General features: G+C 41.1%; 1 protein-coding gene across 1 annotated transcript in view; it reads left to right on the top strand.

Annotated features, from left to right (window-relative positions):
- exoc4 (exocyst complex component 4) overlaps nucleotides 1-22,081 on the top strand; it is a 571,126-nt gene that overhangs the window by 489,020 nt on the left and 60,025 nt on the right. The window contains exon 13 of the mRNA XM_043714034.1: nucleotides 12,804-12,982. Coding sequence (XP_043569969.1) covers nucleotides 12,804-12,982 — 179 coding nt within the window. The remainder of the gene's footprint in view (nucleotides 1-12,803; nucleotides 12,983-22,081) is intronic.

Below are 22,081 nucleotides of genomic sequence, written 5' to 3'. Positions count from 1 at the left end.
CGGCCTATCACCCTCATCTTAACCTCCTTCCACCTATCGCATTTCCAACGCCCCTCCCCCAAGTCCCTCCTCCCTACCTTTTATCTTAGCCTGCTTAGCACACTTTCCTCATTCCTGAAGAAGGGCTCATGCCCGAAACGTCGATTCTCTTGCTCTTTGGATGCTGCCTGACCTGCTGCGCTTTTCCAGCAACACATTTTCAGCTCCATGTAGATAATGTCTACTGCGCTGTCATCATGCATCTTCTTGGTCACATCCTCAGTAAAACTCAATCAAGTTTGTGAGATACAATTTCCCATGCACAAAGCCATGCTGGCTATTCCGAATCAGTCCTTGCCTTTTCAAATGCATGTAAATACTTTCTCTCAGAATTACCCACCATTGACATCAGACTCACCAGTCTATGGTTCCCAGGCTTCTCCTTGCAACCTTTCTCAAATAAAGGTACAACATTAGCCATCCTCCAGTCTTCCAGCACCTCACCCATGGCTGTAGAGGTTATAAATATCTCTGCTAGGGGCTGCGCAATTTCACATAACTAGCTTTCCACAACATCCTGGGATGCACATGATCAGGTCCCAGAGATTTATCCACCTTTATCTTTTTTAAGACCTCCAGCACCACCTCTTCTGTAATGAAGACTGTTTTCAAGAGATCATTGTGTCTCCCTGAGTTCCCTAATGTCCATGCCTTTCTCCACAATAAATACTGATGCAAAATATTAATTTAATATCTCTCCCATCTCCTGTGGTTCCATACATAGACAACCTTGCTGATCTTTAAGGGGCCCTTTTCTCTCCCTAGTTATTCTTTTGCTCTTAATGTACTTGTAGCATCTCTAGAAAGTGTGAATTATAAGAGGTTGAGATGTTTATAGATGTTTATAAAATCATGAGGGACATAGATAAGGTGAATAGCAAAGGTATTTTCTCTGTGGTAGGGGAGTTCATAACTCAAGGGTATAGGTTTACGATGAGAGGGGAAAGATTTAAAAGGGACCTGAGAGGCAACGTTTTCACACAGATGGTTGTTTTTAATGTGGAATGAACTGCCAGAGGAAGTGGGAGATGCAGCTACAGTTAGAACATTTAAAAGACATTTGGGCAGATACATGAGTAGGAAAGATTTAGAAGGATATGAGCCAAACACAAGCAAGTGGCACTAGTTTAGTTTGTGAAGCTTGGTTAGCATGGACAAGTAGGACTGAAGGGTCTGTTTCCGTTCTGTATTTTTCTTTGATTCACCAAGGGCAAAGGATCAGAGCTGAACTAAAAAGTAAGTTTATCTAACTTGTAGTGACCTAATTTGCCAGGGAGAGAAGTCTGTTGCCTTTCAGCTTGGTTTTTATTCTCTTTGTCATATGGATAGGTCTTGAAGGAAAGCAGGTGTGTCCAGCTCACATTCATTCTCAGGGGTTTATTCTCACTGCAATACTACTATCTTACACTGTCACTCCACCTCACTCACTCACATTCTCTTTTATACCCACATTCTTTCTTTAACCAATTTTTATTCCGTTCCAGCATAACCTCCCTGCTTTTAAACATAATGCTTCGGTTAATAAAGGCAAGTATCCCCCATATGAAGTTTTAACCACTTTATCTACCTGTCCTACTACCTTAATGAACTAATGAATATGCACACAAAGGTCCCTCTGATTCTCAATGCTTTCCAGGGTCCTATCATTTATTATATTCTGTTGCTTGTTCTGCACAAGTGTATCACCTCACACTGATCTGGATTGAGATAGTTTTCAACTCTGTTACTAAGGTTCTAAATATCTTGGAATACGACAAAAAGGTGTTGAAAATTCATTAATTAGACAATTGTGTTAAAATATGTACGAGTTGTCCTTGGAGATGGAGACTGTCCAACAACACACTCAAAACGTTTAGATGCTCCTGCGAGAAGGAGTGCTTGTGCATGACATTCTACACTAATGATGCTTCAATTTGATCATATAGATTTTTTCTTTATTTACAGTGTCCTAATGGGTTGTTTGTTTTCCATTTGTTAACGTTTTACAAAAGAATCATAAATTCTAAGTGGGTTCTGTGGCACAGTGATAAGATCCCAAACTCTGGTTCAGAAGGTTTGGGTCAAAGTCCCACCTGCTGTGTTGGTGTGACATAACACCATGTCCTATCAGATTGATTAGAAATTATATTAAAACATATATAAAGAGGAGCCAGCCAGAGGAGGCGAGCATGTATTTGAATAGAGAAGCAAAGTATGTGAAGAAAATAGAAGTTCTACCAAAGATTTTTGGTTTCAGTATGTGCTTCACTAATAGGCTGGGAATCTCACTATCACTTCCCCACACATGCATATAATACTTCCTGACGTAAGATATTCTATCCCCCCACCCCGTATCTCACTCTCCCTCAATCATACTTCCTCTCTCCCTCTCTCTCAAACATTCTCCCTCTCTCTAACTCCATCACAAATGCTGTCTGTTCTCACTCCCTGACACACAGTTTCCTTTTCTCTCACTGCCTCACACACTTACCCTCTCTCTCCTTCTGGCACACATCATAAGGTTCTATATCTTAGTACTTGTACCGAAGATAGCGCCTAGTGTGGCAACGTTATACACTTTTCACTATGCCCCTGTACTTTTGTATAGGTTTCACATGACAATAAATTCAAATCAAAAATCCAATGCTTTCCCTCCATCTTACCTCTTCACGTCCATTATCCCTGTCTTCTGTCTCTCTCATTTCCTCATGCCCACTCTCCCTCTGTTATACTTCCTCATACTCTTCATGTCTCTCACTACCTCACACATTGTCTCCCTTGCTTTCACTCCCTTACACATGCACGTAATTTCTCTTACTCCCTCTCACATACTCTTCCTCACAGGCAAGGCCCTTATCCTTCTCACCCCTTTAAAGCTTCTTCTCCAGAACTAACACCACCACGAACAGAGTCTTTTCCTTAATAGCTACCTAGGAAAGTAGAGTCTTTGTCTGCATACCTGAGAACACGGAGTCTTTCTCTCTCACCCAGCAACGTAGCCTCTCACTTGAATTCTCTGCCCAACTCCCACTTCTCGCTGCCATTACTCCAGTTTCCTGGCCTTGGGCTAAATGAAGCCACACACCTTTACACAGCTCCTCCAATCACAACGTTTCTCTCCTGTATTTGCCACTGAGAAGCTCACGAGTGAAATATTAGCAGCAAACAGAAGAGAGAATACGCTTATGATTGGAGAAGCAGCTCCTTGCAGATCTGTCACTTTCATTTCAAGTATTATGAGCAAGACTAGGGGCTGGTGGAAGTTAAGGTGGACTGGATTCTGACCCACGGGCCATATATTGGGCAAGCTAGGTACAAAGAATTACTTGGGCAGGAAAAACTGCATGCCCTTACAGTCCTGATTTTACATCCACTGAAATGATAGGAATAGATAATCAGCTAAAATTGCAAAAGAATATGCAATCCTCCCTTGGTGTAGTCCCTAAGAGATGCTTTACACCAATTTCAGTAATAGTTCCTATATATTTTTCTTTTTGACTGCATCTTGTCAACCTTGTTGTTAATATCTGCATATTGTAGATATCCACAAATCGTGTATCACATTGCCTATTTGAAGACTGATATCCCAAGTGATATCATTCAGCTTAGTTTAATCACACCAGCAGGAGTTAAGGAACAATTCATTAATGATCTTTTAACAAGAGTATCACGGTTAAAAGAGCTACATCTATCTGTGTCATCAAAATAAGCATGAAGGATTAGCATGTCTCGCATCATCCTTATTGCAAACCTTGAGAAGGTGATGACAATTACAGATGGTCCTTAATCATGTTGTATTTTACAAGGTTAAATGCGTGGGATGAGTTTTGGTCACATAGCACTTAAACAACTGACATCAGTGACTTCCATTTCTCCTTCCCTGGTTTGGTCCATCTTTCCATTTATCAATCTGTCAGAATCCTGGAATGGAAATATCTTTTGTGTGTCTGGAAAGATGCAGGGTAGAAGTGATTAATTGTACTTGCTGACATGTTGCAATTTCTATCTTACTGAGGGGATGGGACAATTGGCAAGGAGGTGGGAAAGTAAAGGTTAAATGCTTAAAGTGGCTCTGGTCAAGTGTTGCTGTATATCAACTCCCCATTGTTATAAATTTGTAAGCATTTTTTCTCTAATATGATTGAAAGCTGCAGATAGCCAGGAATGTGCTAATTGATGAGCAGCATTCTGTTTGCTGTCCTCATCAGTTATTTATCTTGGCTTTTAGGTCTCTAAGCAACTGATATGTTCACCATTTCAAAAAGGTTACTCTTCATAATGATAAGCATCTTGCAGTCGAACAACAACTGAACAGAATTCATTAGTTTGAGACTCAAGACCCTGTAAATATGTCTCAACAAATCTTTAAAGCTGCAATATATGAAGGAGGAGTACAGTGGCAATTTTTCAAACCAATGACCTTGTCAAAAAGAAAACATAAAAGATATATGGTGCTGAAGGAGGCCATTCGGCCTAAAGTCTACATTCTGGATAAAAAGAGTTCTGTTAATCTTTTTATTGACTACCGAGAAAACATCATTGGATTTAACCATCCTTGCATTGCGAAGGCAAAAGGTTTAGATTAGATTAGATTACATTACATTACAGTGTGGAAACAGGCCCTTCGGCCCAACAAGTCCACACCGACCCGCCGAAGCGAAACCCACCCATACCCCCTTACCTAACACTACAGGCAATTTAGTATGGCCAATTCACCTGACCCTGCACATCTTTATGAGTCTGAGTCTGCTCAGGGTCCAACCTGATAGGATCCACCCTCTTTTTTTGTTCCACCAGGTCTTGATGGTACATGGTGAGCACTTCCTAATCATCAAAGGTGTTTTTATTTGCATATTTCTTCATGAAGGACAGGTTTTATGGAATAATCCAACTACTTGGACTATTACATAGCCGAGGCCAGTGCCATCCTTCGCAACACCAGGTATAGGTAGAACCTCAGTACCTCAATATTGACAAGGGTCTGTGCACAACTTGTGCTGCCACACACAAAGCTGGCCATCAGGATGAGGAAGCATTGGACATGTCCTTTCCACCCCTTATTTAGAGCTTTGTACATGGTGTCCCTGTGGACACAGTCCATCTTAGATCTCCAGATAAAGTGCAAGATGGCTCAGGTGATTGCAGTGGTGCAGGTTCTGGGAAGGGGCCAGACCTGTGCCATGTACAGCAACAGAGAGAGTGCCTCACACTTATAAGTAAGTTTTCATCCACAATGAAGACAGAGCAATGTTCCCATCTTCCCAGTTTCTACCTCACCTTAGCGATACACTCCTCCTAAGTTTTTGCACATACCCCAGCCCCACCAAACCATATTCCAGCACCTTCAGCTAATCCAACCTGACAGTGAAGGGGATAAAGGATCAGTCGGTTTAGTTCCCAAATAACATGGCCTCCCAAAGATCGTTGCCTTGATTTACCTTGCTCCCAAGGCCTGTTCAAAGTGCTCACAGATACTCATGATTCTGCAGTCTGACAAACCAGATCCATGCAGAAAACGGCGATGTTATCCATATATAAGAAGGCTTTGACATTCATGCCTCTGCTGCCTGGAACATCACCCTCTCAGGCACCACCTCTTCCTGATGGACCCGGCAAAATGCTCTTATGCAAATACACAAGGCAGGAGGAGAGAGTGAGCAGCCCTGCCTGACTCCGAATCTAATTAGGAAGCTTTCTGATTCCCTCCCCAAAGCCCAGGTGTGCAATATTCTTTCAAAGGAGAAAGTGAGGTCTGCAGATGCTGGAGATCAGAGCTGAAAATGTGTTGCTGGAAAAGCGCAGCAGGTCAGGCAGTGTCCAGGGAACAGGAGAATCGACGTTTCGGGCATAAGCCCTTCTTTCAAAGGCTTTCTACTGGTCCAAGCTGATGAGGCAGGCATCCACCTCCCTGTCCTGCACGTAAGCAATTGTATCCCTCAAGAACATGAGGTTGTCAGAGATCCTCCTGCATGGTACTGACATGTTTGATCAGTGTAGATCACCTGATCCCAGAACAGACCTGACCTGGTTGGTGATGACCTTGACAGGATTTTGCAATCTGCATTCAGAAGTGAAATTGGTCACCAATTTCTAATGTCTTCCCTCTTCCCCCTTCCGCTTGTGGATGTGAGTGATGATACCTTTCCTCTTGGACTCACACATGCTACCTACCAGAAGCATACTGTCATGCCCAGTGTTATGGAGCTGCTTGGAACCTGCAGCAATCCAGGAGAATACTCCGCATGAAAAATGCCTGATTGGCCAGTGTATCTTCCTTCACCTTCTCCACAGTCTGACTGCGTTCTAGACATCCTGCCCTAAGGTTTGGGCACTTCCAGTGTCATATTCTGGTTGTCTGTACACTGAATTGGTGTTAGGCCAAAGCCTGCATAAAGATCCACCAATAACAGCTCAGCTCAACTGACAATCCTCTGGCATCCACTCATGATCCAGCGATGATCTTGAGATCCTGTCATGATGGGCAACTCAGAACTTCTACTTGGTATTAGCCAAAAGGCCAAGAAACGATTGGACCAACAAAAAGTTATCCATTCTAATCCCACTTTCCAGCTGTGACTCATGGCTATAAGTTATAGCATCAGTGGAGGTTTTCGTCTCTACCATCCTTTCAGGCAGTGAGTTCCACATCCCACCATCCTCTGGGTGAAATAAGTACCCACACATACCCCTCTAATCCTTTTATTAGTTAATTTATTCTATAAATTTACACTATTAATTGTTTTAAGGTGCAATTATATGTTGCCAATAATTTGCGCTCTCAGTCATTGGCATTGTAATTTGAAATTTTTACTTCGATCAATTTTTTTTTGAGGATGACAGCCTGGTGGAAGCAACCAGCAAACGATTTGGAAATTCCACTCTAAGATCCTGAACTGACTGCTTTGGGGGAATGGAAATGGCACCAAGGTTACTTTTGCACATTTGCTTACTCCAAAAGCTGTGCAAAATGAATGGTCCTCAATGACAGCTAAAAAGAAAAAGCTGCTGATGGAAATCTGAACAAAATCAACAAATGTTAGTCATGTATAATGCTTTGATGAACACCTAGGAGGGCACAAATTAACGTTCCAATTTGGATATATCATCAGAGCTTTCCTTGCAGTGTGATTTGGAACTGAATGGGACAGATACTTAGTTCAAAAAGAAATGGTCTCCCCTTAACGTCAGCACCAGAACTGATCTGCAGCTTCTTCCTATTCTCTTTCTCTGGCCCTCACGAAACCCTTTTTTATTCCTGATTAAACTACCTTCTCCCTTGAGCCCCAACCTCACCCAATCTTTGATCATTCCTTCACCATTACCAACCCTTCAGATAGTTGTCACTGTTCATTTTCAGCACCACCCATTCCCCAGAGCACTCCAGCTCACCCACCTCAACACAAACACCATTCCTGTCCCCTTCAAAACCTAAGCTAAACGCCCCTACTAAAACAGGCACATTCAACCAATCTTTTTTTTTAATTGACATTCCTAATATCCCTTTTCTCAGTTGCAACCTCAAACTCATAATTATTACCCAGCTTCATACTCATCTCTCTTGAAATTCTTTGTTTAAAATCCTCCAATCCAGCTTCCAATCGCATGAGTTTTGAGAATGTCTGGCTGAAGTCATAATAGACAATTGTGATTGTGATGTGAATCAAAATCACAAAACAGCAGAATAGGATCAGGAAATATTAATCCTGGGTAAATTGATCTAAAGCAATCCAGAGAAAGGAGGTGACATTATCCAAAAATGAAATATAGAATTAGTCTGCAATTCATTATATTGTACAAAAGTGCTGTGCAGTCTTCAAAAGGTTTGCTATTACATTGCTTCTGACAGAGCATCCCTTAAAGTATACAGGTATTCTTTATTTTTAACCCTTTGAACATTAATATTTTCACCCTACTTGATCACTACCCTTAAGACAAAGATATAGGTCTGTCCCTGCTTAGATGATCTCAGTGACACTGACATGGATTCATATTCATGAGATTCTCGCAACTGACTGAAGCTGATGTTCTCAGTGGTACAGTGTAGGAGGCAATGAATTAATCTGAACATCTCTATCCTCAGAATGACAATAATGTGAAACTCATTATCATGAGATGAATAGCATTGAGTTATTACAGCAAGGAAGAACCCCATTGAGGCCATCATGTCCATGCATCCTCTGAAGAGCAACGCAGTCAGTACCGCTCCCTCACCCTATTCCCCAATTACCAATCAATTTTCTTTTGAAATTATTGATCATCTCTGCTTTCATCAACCTCAAGTAGTGAATTCCAGGTTATAAATGCATTTAAATCTAATCATAGATGAAAAACATGATGAAGAATGGAATAAACAGTTATGTAGATCGGGTAAATTGAAGTCAAGTGGTAGAAGGACTATGTGCAACTAGTTGTGCCGATAGGCTTGTTTCTGTGTAACTGCCCCCTCTGTAAAAGGTTTAGACATTGCCTATTTGAATGATGTGTGATTGAAGTGGGTGCTTGATTGTGTTTCAGCTTCATCAAAATTTAAGCTTTTGCCAGAAAAAGAGGTCAACCATTGTACCTGCCAACAAATTCATTTGTCATCTGATTCCCTTCTAGCATTGGGGAAAATAAATCATAGCTTTTGTGTTGTTTCTACAATGGAAGAGTTTGTCCACCACAAATTTGATTATGTAGGCCACTGGTTTGCATGTACAAATGATTGGAAAACATTTTGTATGAACTGGTTTATTAGAATAGGAAATCATGTCCTGGCACAGTATCAGGAAGCTGGTGAGGAGTATGCATAAAATGCATCTGATCTGTTCATAGAAAGATTGGTCTCACCAATAATCTTGAGGACGGTTTATGAGAATAAATTCTTAATGCTTCCTGTGCATAGCAGCTCAGGAAAAACAATTAGTGGTAAATGACTACATGAATTCTATGACAGCCTTTAGAAAGGTTTAAAATGGGCTTGAGACAGTTTGTTAAGACTGCTTGGCACTACTGTTGGAAGTAACGTATTGTGATAAATGATCAAGACACAGCACCTGACTCCATTTGATAGATGAGTGTGCTGTTGCCCTGTCAGATGGGTGTGTGTCAGTTGCTTTGTTTGGTGGTCTTGGAGAGTACAGAAAGGAGACATGGTTGGTGGCAGGTGGCATAACCTGCACCATTCCTACAAGCACTACCTGAGAGCATATGCAGGAATATACAACACACTTAAGGAATTTAGCAATGAAGGATTGCCCACGACTGCTCCATATCAAACAGCTAGCCTCTGACTGCATGCTCAAAATGTTGCCTGCCACCCAGTTGCACATTTATCGCTCAACAGTAATTCTTCACTCATCTTTACAGCTCTTTAAATGTATTTTCCTCAGCAGGACATATAATCAAGCTACAACTTACTGCTGAAAAACTGACCAAATTTTCCAAGTACTTAAAAAATGAAATTCATTGTAATACACTCTAACTATATGATGCATCATTTATGAACCCAGAGTGGCCTACCATATATCAAAACTATTTTTCTGCCTGAATATCAAAATTCCATTTAGTATAAAAGATAGTACATAGAATGTGCATTTCAGAAATACTCAATCCAGCCCTGCTGATCTGAGTTGATATTCATGCTTCACATTATTTTTCTCCTATCCTATTTCACCTAACCCCATTTGTTATGCTTTCCTTTATTGGTCAAAGTATTGGGTATTGGAGTTGAGAGGTCATGTTGTGGCTGTAAAGGACATTGATTAGGCCACTTTTGGAATATATCGTGCAATTCTGGTCTCCTTCCTGTTGTGAAACGTGAAAGGATTCAGAGAAAGTTTACAAGAATGTTGACAGGGTTAGAGGATTTAAGCTAAAAGGAGAGGCTGAATAGGCTGCCGCTGTTTTCCCTGGAGCGTCGGAGGCTGAGGTTGAAAGGACAACATAACCTTTTTAAAGTGAAAGCATCATCACATCAGTGCTAGAAAAACATTTTCATAATATCCAAGTTATTTATGCATATTAGAAAATAGAATAAAAGGTCAAAATTTGTAAATGATACTGAACTTGGAGATAATGATGATGATACCATCTCAAATTGGGTAGCCCCAGTAGCATATGGAACTAACATGAAGTGTAAGGTGACATATTTTGTCAGAATAGGGAGGGGCAATAGTAAGTAAATTGAACTGTTCTAAATAGTGCACAGGGACAGAAGAATGTTAGGTTCATGTGGCAGGGCATATTGAGTGAAAATGTGAGTTTTTGGACTTTAAATATAGAGATATTGAATTTTTTTAAAAATCAGGGAAATTATGCTGAACTTTTATAAAGCTCTGATTAGAATACAACCAAAATGTTGCATCTAATTTAGTTCTGCTTCTCAATAGGAAGGGTATGAGTAAATTAAGAGGTCGCAGACAATATTTACCAAATCATTCCAAAGCTTGAAGAATTTTTGCGACCAAGTTTAAGTTGGAGAAGCTAGAATTGTGCTCCTTGGAACAGACGAGCTAAAGGAAAGATTTGTCAAAGGTGTGCAAGATTCTTGTAGCTTTGTGCAAATTAGACAGAGAAAAGTACTCTCCATCAGCTGATGTACAATGTCGAGGAGGCCACAGATTCAAGATTTTGAAAAGAGATGTGAGGTGGGCGGTGTGAGAAAGATATTTTTATGTAACAAGTAGTAATGAATTTGAACTCACCTGTGAGAATGGTGGAAGTGAAGATTATCAACAATAAAAAGAACTTGAGGGAAATAAACTTAGAGCAACCGTAATAGAATGGATGAGTGGGGCTCATTGGATTGCTCAACAGAGCCATCATGGACTCAATGGGATGATGGACTCCTCCTTTGCTGCAATGACTCTGTGACTTTAGCAAACAAGAGAATGGCTGAGAACTATTCAAGTTGTTACATTGGTTGCAGTCCACTCCTTCAGGTTTTACCAGTTTGACAGAAATATTTGTATTTTGGCAATTCTATCAAAAGAGCATCTTATAAGAAGCAAAATTTCAGGTTCTGTGGTGTATTTTTTATTCACTGATATCTGGGTGTGGAACACCAGAGTTCTAAGACCAGCGGGTGTTGTTAGGTGATCATTAACATAGGCACTGTCCTTTCAAAGCCATGTTTTCTTCAGTAATTGAAGAGATAAACATTTCTTATCTCCTTGCTTTACATAGCTGCTTCTCCAAATTTATGACTTGAATAATTTACAGATCATTGCCCACATATTGCTGAACACGATTCCAAGAAATCACATGATCTTTTTTAGTCCAGAAAATATCCAAATAATTCCATCTCTTCCAGCACCCTTCGCATGGTCCTTTAATGTAGATGTGTATTCCCAACTATACGTTTAGAAGTATTGTAAATTATGAGGAGACTCCTGATTAAGAGGGTGGAGCAAGGTGGTGGATAGGTGGTAGAGATGTTTGAAAACAATTACTTTGGGAGGAAGAATGAGGAGAAGCAATGAAATAAAGGGTTCTTTTCTCACAGGAGTGCAAGAGAGAGGGATTTGGGCTATACCTATATATATCAGTGAAGGAAAGGTTGAGAAACTAATCAAGAAAGGATACAGGATCCTGAATGGTGTCCAATTCTGGGTTCCACACACTGTAAAGAATTAGAAGATCTCAGAGGATGCAGAAAAGATTGATGAGAATGCTTTCAGGGATGAGGGACATCAGTGATGTGGAAAGGTTGGGGAAGCTGAGGCTGTTCTTCTTGGAAAAGATAACATTAAGAAGATAGTGATGTTCAAAACCATAGTTCCCTGCATAAACAGAAGGATCAAGAACTAAAAGTCACTAATTTAAAGTGATTGGCAAAAGTAGCACCAGCAACACCAGGAAAAGCATTTTGTGCAGTGAGTGCCAATGAGCTGGAATGTATTGCTTGGGAGTATGCTGAAGGCACTTCAGTCAAAGTCTTCTAAAGAAAATTTTCTAAAGCAAAAATATTTCCAGAGCTGGTAAAAGGACTGGAAGGCTTGGTTAGTTGCTCTTTCAGAGAGCTAGCATAGACATAAATGGTGTCCATCTATACGATGTAGCCATTCTGTGATTCGAAAGCATTCACAATTCTTTTTCATTTTTAGGCTTTTCAGCATTCTAAAAGAATATTTGGCCCATCATACCTCTGCTGGCTGTATGAAAGTGTTATCCATTAGTCCTACTTCCCCAGAGTCCAACTACATTTCTTCTTTTCAACAATATGTTCCAATTCACTTGTAAAAGTTACTATTGAATCTGCCTCTCTTATTATTTTCTGACATTGCATCCTAGACCATTTGCTTTGTTTAAGAATATACTTCTTCATTTCCTCTCTGGTTCTTTTGCCAATTATCTTAAATCTGCCCTCTATTGCTGAATCTCCTGCCTGTGGAAACAGATTGTCCTTTTTTACTCTGTCAGGAGCTTTCATAATTTTGAACACCTATTAAATCTGCTGTAACCTTCAGTACTGTGCAGTGATGTTTTTATCCTGTGGAGTCTTGTAAATAAATCGCTTACCGCCTTCACTGTGACTGAACGGTAAAAGTGAACAATCTTTTCAAGATTTTTAAAAACACATTATAATGACAAAGTAAAATCTGAATGTATGATTATAGCTTAATTACCTTGTAACCAAAAGTGAACATTAGATGTGTACTACATTATAAACCAATGGTAACAGCACTGACAATATCTTTTAAAAAATTGTAGTCATGCTGGTCACATTAGGTTTATTATTCATGAATCCTTGATTTCCCTCTGGAGCTGTTTTTAAGTGCATTATTATTATTACTCTAATACAGAGCTGCCAATGCAAAAGAATCTGAAGTGTTGACTGGCAACTTGGGAGACAAGCTTATCCCACAGAATGAAATCCTAAGAGATGTCAGTGATCTAAAGGCCTTGGCAAATCTACACGAGAGTCTGGAATGGTTATCAGCTCGACTGAAGGGATTTTTTTCTAGTCTGCCTACAGCTCAATGTAAGTATCTAGCTCCATTGATAAAGATTTTGTTGACCTTGATTTTGCTTGATACACTGAATTAATTATGGAACAGATAAACCACTATCCATTAAATATGCTCCAAATTTGCTTTAATTGCAAAAGGCAGTTCATATTCTCTTTCTCTGCCTTGTTCCGTGTGTCCCTTGCACTCTCATTCCATCCCACTGCCCGCTGTCAAACTGATGTAGTGCTAAACAAAATTGAAAATGACATCCATTGTGCCTGTAACTGTGATGCCTTATGTCTCAAGTGTCCCCTCAGTGTCTTTGCAGCCTTTAACACAATCGATTACCCCACCTTCCTGTAATTTCTCCCAATTGTCCAACTTAATGGGGCTACTCTCATTTTGTTCCACCCTTACCTAACAGATTTTTGCCAGTGTACTGACATTAATTTCTTCTCTTCCATTCCTGCCCCATTACCATAACAGCTCCCTAAGGATCTATCTTTTCCAGGAACTTTTTAAAGAAGGTGAGAGATAGACACCAGTGAAATTGAAGGAGGGAATCCCAGAATTTATGGCCTCTGCAAATGAAATAATAAGAGGCCAGAATTGGAGGTGCATGCATATCCCAGTTGAATGGTGAGGAGGTGGCAGAGATAGGGAGTGGTAAACCACAAAGAGGATTGAAAACCAAGATGTGAACTTCAAAATGTAGACTTATTTTTAACTGGGAGTCACTGTAGGTCGGCAATCAATGATTCAGATTTGGTATAAGTAATAAGCAATATTAGATGCCCAAAAGTTTATAAATGATGTCCAGTTTCCTCTGTCTTAACACTAAGGATGTAAAGTCTTCAGCTACTTGTCACTTTTTAAAATGATTCCATCATTCTTCCCAGTATTGAACCAGACTGTAACCTTGGATTTCCTTTCAACTTTGAGCTGATCTTCTGACCTGACCTCATATCCTTTCTATCACAACAACCTCCAAGTTCCTCTCCTACCCTAACCCAATTACTGCAAAAAACTCTCAACTGTGTTCTTATACCCTCAGACTTGGTTATTCCCATGCTAATCATTCTTCCATCCTCCATAAACCTAAATTCATCCAAATCTGTGCAATCATTTTACACTCATCCATCACTTTGTTCTCACTAGCAATTGACTACTTGTTATCTAAAACCTCCATTTAAAATTCTCATCCATGCAATTAAATTCTGTCATGGCTTCACCCTGTCCTTCCCTAATAACTTACTGCAACTTTACAATCTCCTACCACTACCAAGGTTTGTTTGTCAGACTGTCTCCTCTTGTTCAACTGTTTCTTCCCCCAGCTCCTCCTTCTTTGATATTACCTTCAGCCATCTCAAACTTAAGATTTGGATTCCTTGATAAGCCCAACCCCCCCCCCCCCCACTACTCAAACTCTGTTTCCTCCTTTAACACCCTCCTTTAAATTGACCTCTGACATTCTCATTAAATTGCTTTCTTTGGCTTAATGCCTGTTTTTTCTTTAAGCTTCTGCAAAACCCTGGACATTATTCCACTGTTAAAGGCACTTGGTCATGATTCAGCTATTTCATGTGCAATCATGGCAGCCAGTTTGTACATAACAAGCCCTTGCAAACTCTATTGAGGTAACTGACCAATTGCTTTGTTTCTGAAGATGTTGATTTTAGGATAAATTGTAGGTCACAAGTCTGGCTTTTGTTACATAGTGGTGGTGTCCCTATCTGTGGGCCAAAGATCAAACCCCACCTTTCCCAGAAGAGTGTCATAACTTGTTTGAACAGATTGTTTAAAATAAATAGATCAGGAGACTGAGACATTTGCCATGCTCATCAAATACTGTACATCTGAGGAGAACAGAGCTGGCTGAGGTGTGATGTCACAGTTCAAAGACAGCATGTCTAATAATGAAGTAGTACCTCAGCACTACATTAAAGTGTCAGCCTGGCTAAAGACCTGAAGTAGGCCTTGAAATCATTATCGCAGACTCAGTGCTACCACTAGTGAGGATCTGTTTCAATTTTCGCTGATTCCGAGTGTTGAAAGCAACAGGGTCAGTGAACTGAGGAGGGGGTGGGGGAACAGGAGTTTGCTCACCAGCTAGTGACTTCTCCATTTGTTTTTGTTGGCGTTTTGCTCAAGCACATTCATTTTTGAGGACCACAATATATTTCATGGCACCATCAACAGTTAGTTCAGTTCCAAATTTAGTGGCATTATCCTGCCATGAGCACGAATCTGATTCTTTGAGTTTCATCACAATATTGTCTCCACAGTCTAATTAGTTCCTTTGTCTTGGAATTCTTGTTCCTTTGCCAAATCATTTGCTAGGCTGATTTGATCAATTGAATACTTCTAGGGCCACCCATTGGCCACTGCTTAACACCCAATGCTTTATTTAGGGTGGCAGAAAGTTTTCAAAAGGCTTTGGATTTTTCCAGAAACTTCTCACATATTTTTATTAACAGTGAAGATGGACCTTCGTCTTATCTATGTGATTACCCATCTTCGAACAAACTTACTTTTCTCACAGAACATTTTAAGTGACAATTTAAATGCCAATCCAATCGAATCGAACTTCCTCAGCTCAGAGGTTCAACACTCTCTCTGGCTTGGTTCTCAGATCCGTTTCTCAAGTCTATCGTAGAGTCATAGAGCACGGAAACAGACCCTTGGGTCCAACCCACCCATGCCGACCAAATATCCCAACCCAATCTAGCACCTGGCCCATATCCCTCCAAACCCTTTCTATTCATTTACCCATTGAAATGCCTTTTAAATGTTGCAATTGTACTAGCCTCCACCACTTCCTCTGGCAGCTCATTCCATACATGTACCACCTTTTGCGTGAAAAAGTTGCCCCTTAGGTCTCTTTTATATCTTTCCCCTCTCACCCTAAACCTATGCTGTCTAGTTCTGGACTTCCCCACCCCAGGGAAAAGACTTTGTCTATTTACCCTTTCCATGCCCCTCAAAATTTTGTAAATCTCTGTAAGGTCATCCCTCAGCATCCAACACTCCAGGGAAAACAGCCCCAGCCTGTTCAGCCTCTCCCTATATCTCAAATCCTCCAACCCTGGCAACATCCTTGTAAATCTTTTCTGAACCCTTTCAAGTTTCACAACATCTTTCCGATAGGAAGGAGACCAGAATTGCACGCAATAGTCCAACAGTGGCCTAACCAACGTCCTGTACAGACGCAACATGACCTCCCAACCCCTGTACTCGATACTCTGACCGATAAAGGAAAGCATACCAAACGCCTTCTTCACTATCCTATCTACCTGCGACTCCACTTTCAAGGAGCTATGAACCTGCACTCCAAGGTCTCTTTGTTCAGCAACACTCCCTCGGACCTTACCATTAAGTGTATACATCCTGCTAAGATTTGCTTTCCCAAAATACAGCACCTCGCATTTATATGTATTAAACTCCTTCTGCCACTTCTCAGTCCATTAGCCCGTCTGATCAAGATCCTGTTGTGATCTGAGGTAGCCTTCTTCGCTGTCCACTACACCTCCAATTTTGATGCCATCTGCAAACTTACTAACTATACCTCTTATGCTCATATCCAAATCATTCATATAAATTACAAAACGTAGAGGACCCAGCACCGATCCTTGTGGCACTCCACTGGTCACAGGTATCCAGTCAGAAAAATAAGCCTCCACCACCACCTTTGAGCCAGTTCTGTATCCAAATGGCTAATTCTCCCTGTATTCCGTGAGATCCAACCTTGCTAACCGGTCTCCCATGGGGAACCTTGTCGAACGCCTTACTGAAGTCCATATAGATCATATCTACCACTCTGCCCTCATCAATCCTCTTTGTTACTTCTTCAAAAAACTCAACCAAATTTGTGAGACATGATTTCCCACGCACAAAACCATGTTGACTATTAGTCTTTGCCTTTCCAAATACATGTACATCGTCCCTCAGGATTCCTTCCAACAATTTTCGCACCACCAACGTCAGGCTCACTGGTCTATAGTTCCCTGGCTTGTCCTTACCCTTCTTAAACAGTGGCGCCAAGTTAGCAAACCTACAGTCTTCCGGCACCTCACCAGTGACTGTCGATGATACAAATATCTCCGCAAGAGACCCAGCAATCAGTTCCCTAGCTTCCCACAGCATTCTAGGGTACACCTGATCAAGTCCTGGGTTTTTTGTGTAGATAATATCTTTCTTTTTTGTCTATAAAATCTCTCTCTCCTTTTTTGTGGAGTTCTCAACTCCATACCTTTTTTATCTCTCTCTCTCTCAATCTCTCTCTCTGTCGTCCCACCCACCCCTTGCCAAAACCAAATGGTTATAAAATACTCATGGCTGGCCGGCCGAATTCTTTCAACACTTAATAGTGAAGGACTCAAGGCTCTTACACCACTGTCCAAGATACATCCGTGCCAGATCAAGAGTCACGGCACCAAATGAAGATCTAGACCCCTCCAAAGGGGCCTCTTGGTTTGAAATCGGTCAGAAGAATCACTAGAAGTACGGTCTGTACAAAGCAAGGTTGCTAGTTTAATAAAGTAAGGCAGCCTGATGCAATTCTGTCTAGCAACAGAGGTTAAAGCTTCTGTGCTCCGTGGCAAAATTGTGCAATTACATTCAAAAATTACACATTATTTATATGTTTTTTAAGAGACAGCACACCCTCAATGACAGGAAAAGACCAATCAAATGTAATAAGGTGACATGACTGACAGCAGATTAATCCAATGATATTTCCTGAGAAACAGACCGTTCTGCGCACAAACCCATCCCATGCTTGCTAGTTTGAGGTTAGTTCGAATACCAAATCACTGTCTTATGATTCATATTATGAATACTCAATTGTTTTCTCTTATCTGTAACCAACTCAGCAAAAGCATCAGTTCAAGTTCACAGTGTCAAAGAAAAATCTAAAGCCATTTTGTTATGTTATTTTAAATTGAAAAGCCATTTTGTGGTTAATAAAAATCTGCTATACTTATTACTTCTGAAAACAGCCTAAATTCAAATTTTAGATCCTCACTAGGACAGGCTTCACTCTGACTCCCTGTGCCAGGCTTCTGGCTCTATAGAAGCTGAATTTTCAGTGCTTTCGATTTCAGCTGAAAAGTCAAGTACACATACAAAAACTTCACTTACCCTTACCAGTGGACAATACAGAGTAGGCAATGTGATTTAGGTGTGCTGGCCCTGTGATGTTCTTCAGAGACATCAGTTTCCAACAGGTGCCTGTGGTTTAACAGTATCTAGGAAGGACCATCCGAAGTCAAATCTCTTGTACTGAAACCTACGTTTAAGTAATTTTTTTTAAAAAAGGAAGATGGCATTTTGTTGGCATGTTTACCATTAGTGCTCTTCATACAGATAAAAACTCAATAATCCATTACTGTATGTGTGTTATAATTAACATTAATATAAAAACAGGATGGCTAATAGGAGTGCTTTATCATAGATGGCAGTCACCTCACTGTTCATTATTACTGTTTGCTGAGCTGATGGAAGTTGTATAGCTGTCGTCTTATCTTGAGTCATTTGAAATTGGATTTCATTTTATTAGCCTATTCAGGAAGGAGAAATGGTTCTTTTTTTATTAATACAAATAATTTTCCTCTTCGCATAATGTGAAATGTAATAAATTAAAGCTTAGAGTAACCCTTTGAGTGTTAAATTCTTCCCAGGACTATGTTATATTAGTTAATATTCTCCATCAAAAAGAAGTTTCATCATGTCGGATATATTTTCACCCGTCTGTCAATGCTCTTGGGATGTGTCTTAGTAAAGTAAATTGGGTATTAAATGAGAATGACAATCATTTTATTTCATAAGGTAGATCCATCAAAACAGGAAACTAATTCTCATTCTCTGTCAGAGTGTGAGAGTTGATGGCAAGATCAGTTTTTATTTCCCTTAAGGAAATAATAGTGGCCTGTTTTTCAAACACTGTAGCCATGTGATGCCAGGTGCTGCTAAATAAGTCCCAGAATTTTGACCAAGTCATGAAAATGATAAAGAAATCACTGATAAGGTGCAGGATACTGCGTACATTAGAATGGAATTGCAAAGTGATGGTGTTCCTTTCACCTTCAGGCCATGCCTTGTAGGTGGCAGAGGGTACATGTTGAGGAAGTACTACTGAAGAGGTCATAGAGTCATAGAGATGTATGGCATGGAAACAGACCCTTCAGTGCAATCTGTCCATATGACCAGATATCCCAACCCAATCTCGTCCCATTGCCAGCACTTGGCCCACATCCCTCTAGACCCTTCCTAATCATGTACCCATCCATACATCTTTTAAATGTTGCAATTGTACCAGCCTCCACCACTTCCTCTGGCAGCTCATTCCATACACGCACAACCCTCTGTGTGAAAAAGTTGCCCCTTAGGTCCCTTATATATCTTTCCCCCTCACCCGAAACCTATGACCTCTAGTTCTGGACTCCCCCCACCCCAAGGAAAAAACTTTCTCTATTTATCCTATCCACGCCCCCCATAATTTTGTAAACCTCTACAAGGTCACCCCTCAGCTATCAACACTCCAGGGAAAACAGCCCCAGCCTATTCAGCCTCTCCCTATATCTCAAATCCTTTAACCCTGGCAGCATCCTTATAAATCTTTTCTAAACCCTTTCAAGTTTCACAACGACCTTCCAATAGGAATGAGATCAGAATTGCATGCAATATTCCAAAAGTGGCCTGACCAATGTCCTGTACAGCTACAACATGACCTCCCAACTCCTATACTGAATACAGTGGAAACTCGATTATCCGAATGTGATGGGCGGGCACAATTTTGTTCAGATAATCAATTATTCGAAAATTGATGAAATGCCTTTCCTCTGGGACTCGGATTTATTGAAGTCTGCTCCCGGTTCAGGAGACTGCAGCAGCACTCAGCGCACGAGTCCCTGCATCCCAACCCAGTGCAACTCTGCCACCCCCTCGATCCCAACCCGGTCCAACCCCACCCCCAGCACAAAGCGTGTGATACCCCGCCCCCAACACAGCCCCCTCACTGCCACCCGTCCACCCCTGGCCCCTCTCCGGGGCAGCTGGACTGTACACCAACCACAAGACTGTTGCTGCTGCTGCTGCTGCTGCTGCTGCTGCCGCTGCCTTTGTGGGGTAAGTCTCCAAATAGTGCGCACAGCCCCACATACACAACTTTTTGCTGAAATATTTTGACAGGTTCCATGTTTGACCTGTACAGGACAATATTAGAGAGAGTATTCCTGGGAAGTGGAAGGGAGGGGGAGGGGGTTAGGGTACACCCCTCTGTAGAACTCCAGGGAAAGTGTGGGGAGAGAGGGTGGGAGGTTAGTCATTTAGAGACTGTACCTGTTTAATCACTGTAAGCAAAAGACACGATCACTGTTGGAAACACGTCTTTGATGTAAAGTTTCTATGGGGACCTCGAGATCTCCTTCGGAAAATCCGATTTTCGGATAATTGGTATTCAGATAATCGAGTTTCCTCTGCATTCTGACCAATAAAGGAAAGCATACCAAACGCCGCCTTCACTATCCTATCTACCTGCGAATCTACTTTCAAGGAGCTATAAACCTGCATTCTAACATCCCTTTGTTTAGCAACACTCCCCAGGACTTTACCATTAAGTGTATAGGTCCTGCTCTGCTTTGCCTTTCCAAAATGCAGCACCTTGTATTTATCTAACTTAAATTCCATCTGCCACTCTTCAGCCCATTGGCCCATCTGATCAAGATCCTGTTGTAATGTGAGGTAACCTTCTTCGCTGACCACTACACCTCCAATTTTGGTGTCACCTGCAAACTTACTATCATTTATATAAATAATGAAAAGTGGTGAACCCAGCACTGATCCTTGTGGCATTCCACTGGTCACCAGCCTCCAGTCTGAAAAGCAACCCTCCACCACCACCCTGTCTTCTACCTTCGAGCCAGTTCTGTATCCAAATGGCTTGTTCTTCTTGTATTCCATGAGGTCTAATCTTGCTAAACAGTCTTCCAGGGGAATTCCTAGAGGCATGGCACTCATCCACAGATTCTATCAACAAATACATCGACCTGGATCCAACATACCAGCCACTGCAGCGGACAGCTGGAACTGACAACCGGAAGCGGCAGAGACACACCGCTATAAATGCCGGAGGAAACATCACAGAAGCTCTTCACGGGAGGCTCCCAAGCACAGAGGATGTCACCTAGACAGGGGACGAAACGTCTGCAACACAAATTCCCAGCTCGCCGAACAGAACCACAACTGTGATAGTGTGCTACTGATTTGGTTGGCAGGGGTACTAACTGAAGGTCAAGATGTTTGTTCCATAGCCGTATGTCAGCCTATAATTTACATGGAAAGAAAAAATTCAAAATCCTGGTTTTCCTTTGAAATCAGGAGCAGAACAGAAGAAATTTACTTAGAAGAAAGAGCAAGAAAATAGGTTTAAAGCAGACAGGACCTAACAGGAACACAATTCTACAAACTGCCCCTTGTTCTCCAACCCCTCTGATTCCATGATTTCTACACAGGGAAGAAACATCAGGATCTGTTTTTCATGTAGGTTTCCTTTATAGCCCAGTGGTAAACTAAAGTTTGGCGTGCAGGGAGCAGAACACCTGATTGGACCCTCAAACAAACCAAGAGGAGCTAAAGAGAAACTGCAGCAAGAGGGGGTATAGAATTTTGTAATATTTGTCAGACTAATAGATTGAATTCATGAGATCAAGCAAGAGTTTTTTTTCCCTCCTGTTTCCTCAACATTTTTTTCCATTCCGTTTCTTTTTCTGCTGCTTACCCGAGCATTCTGACTGTATGCCAACAGATGGATCCATAACCCTGTGGTGAACTTCCCAAAGGGCCTTGCATTGTCAGTGAGCTTGAGTATAAATTTTATCAGGCTTTCAACAGGATCCTGTGTGTCTCCAATAGGGGTCACAGAATGTTGAATAGTAGCTAGAAACTTGGATGAATTTGCACTGAAGCCACAAGTATTGGAATTTCAGGGTTAAAGTGACTTTAACGCTTTAGTAGGTTTGTGATCAAGCTTCAATGTAGGAACAAATTATCCACATCAAGGAGCTGTTGGCATCTGTCAGAGAGTGCAAAATTCTACATCGAAAATTGATTGTCTAACTTTACTTGCACACTTC

This window comes from Chiloscyllium plagiosum, chromosome 23 (assembly GCF_004010195.1).
Source record: "Chiloscyllium plagiosum isolate BGI_BamShark_2017 chromosome 23, ASM401019v2, whole genome shotgun sequence".
In the NCBI taxonomy this organism is placed as follows: Eukaryota; Metazoa; Chordata; class Chondrichthyes; order Orectolobiformes; family Hemiscylliidae; genus Chiloscyllium; species Chiloscyllium plagiosum.
Note: the sequence above shows the minus strand (reverse complement) of the source record. Positions and strands in the feature narration are given on the sequence as shown.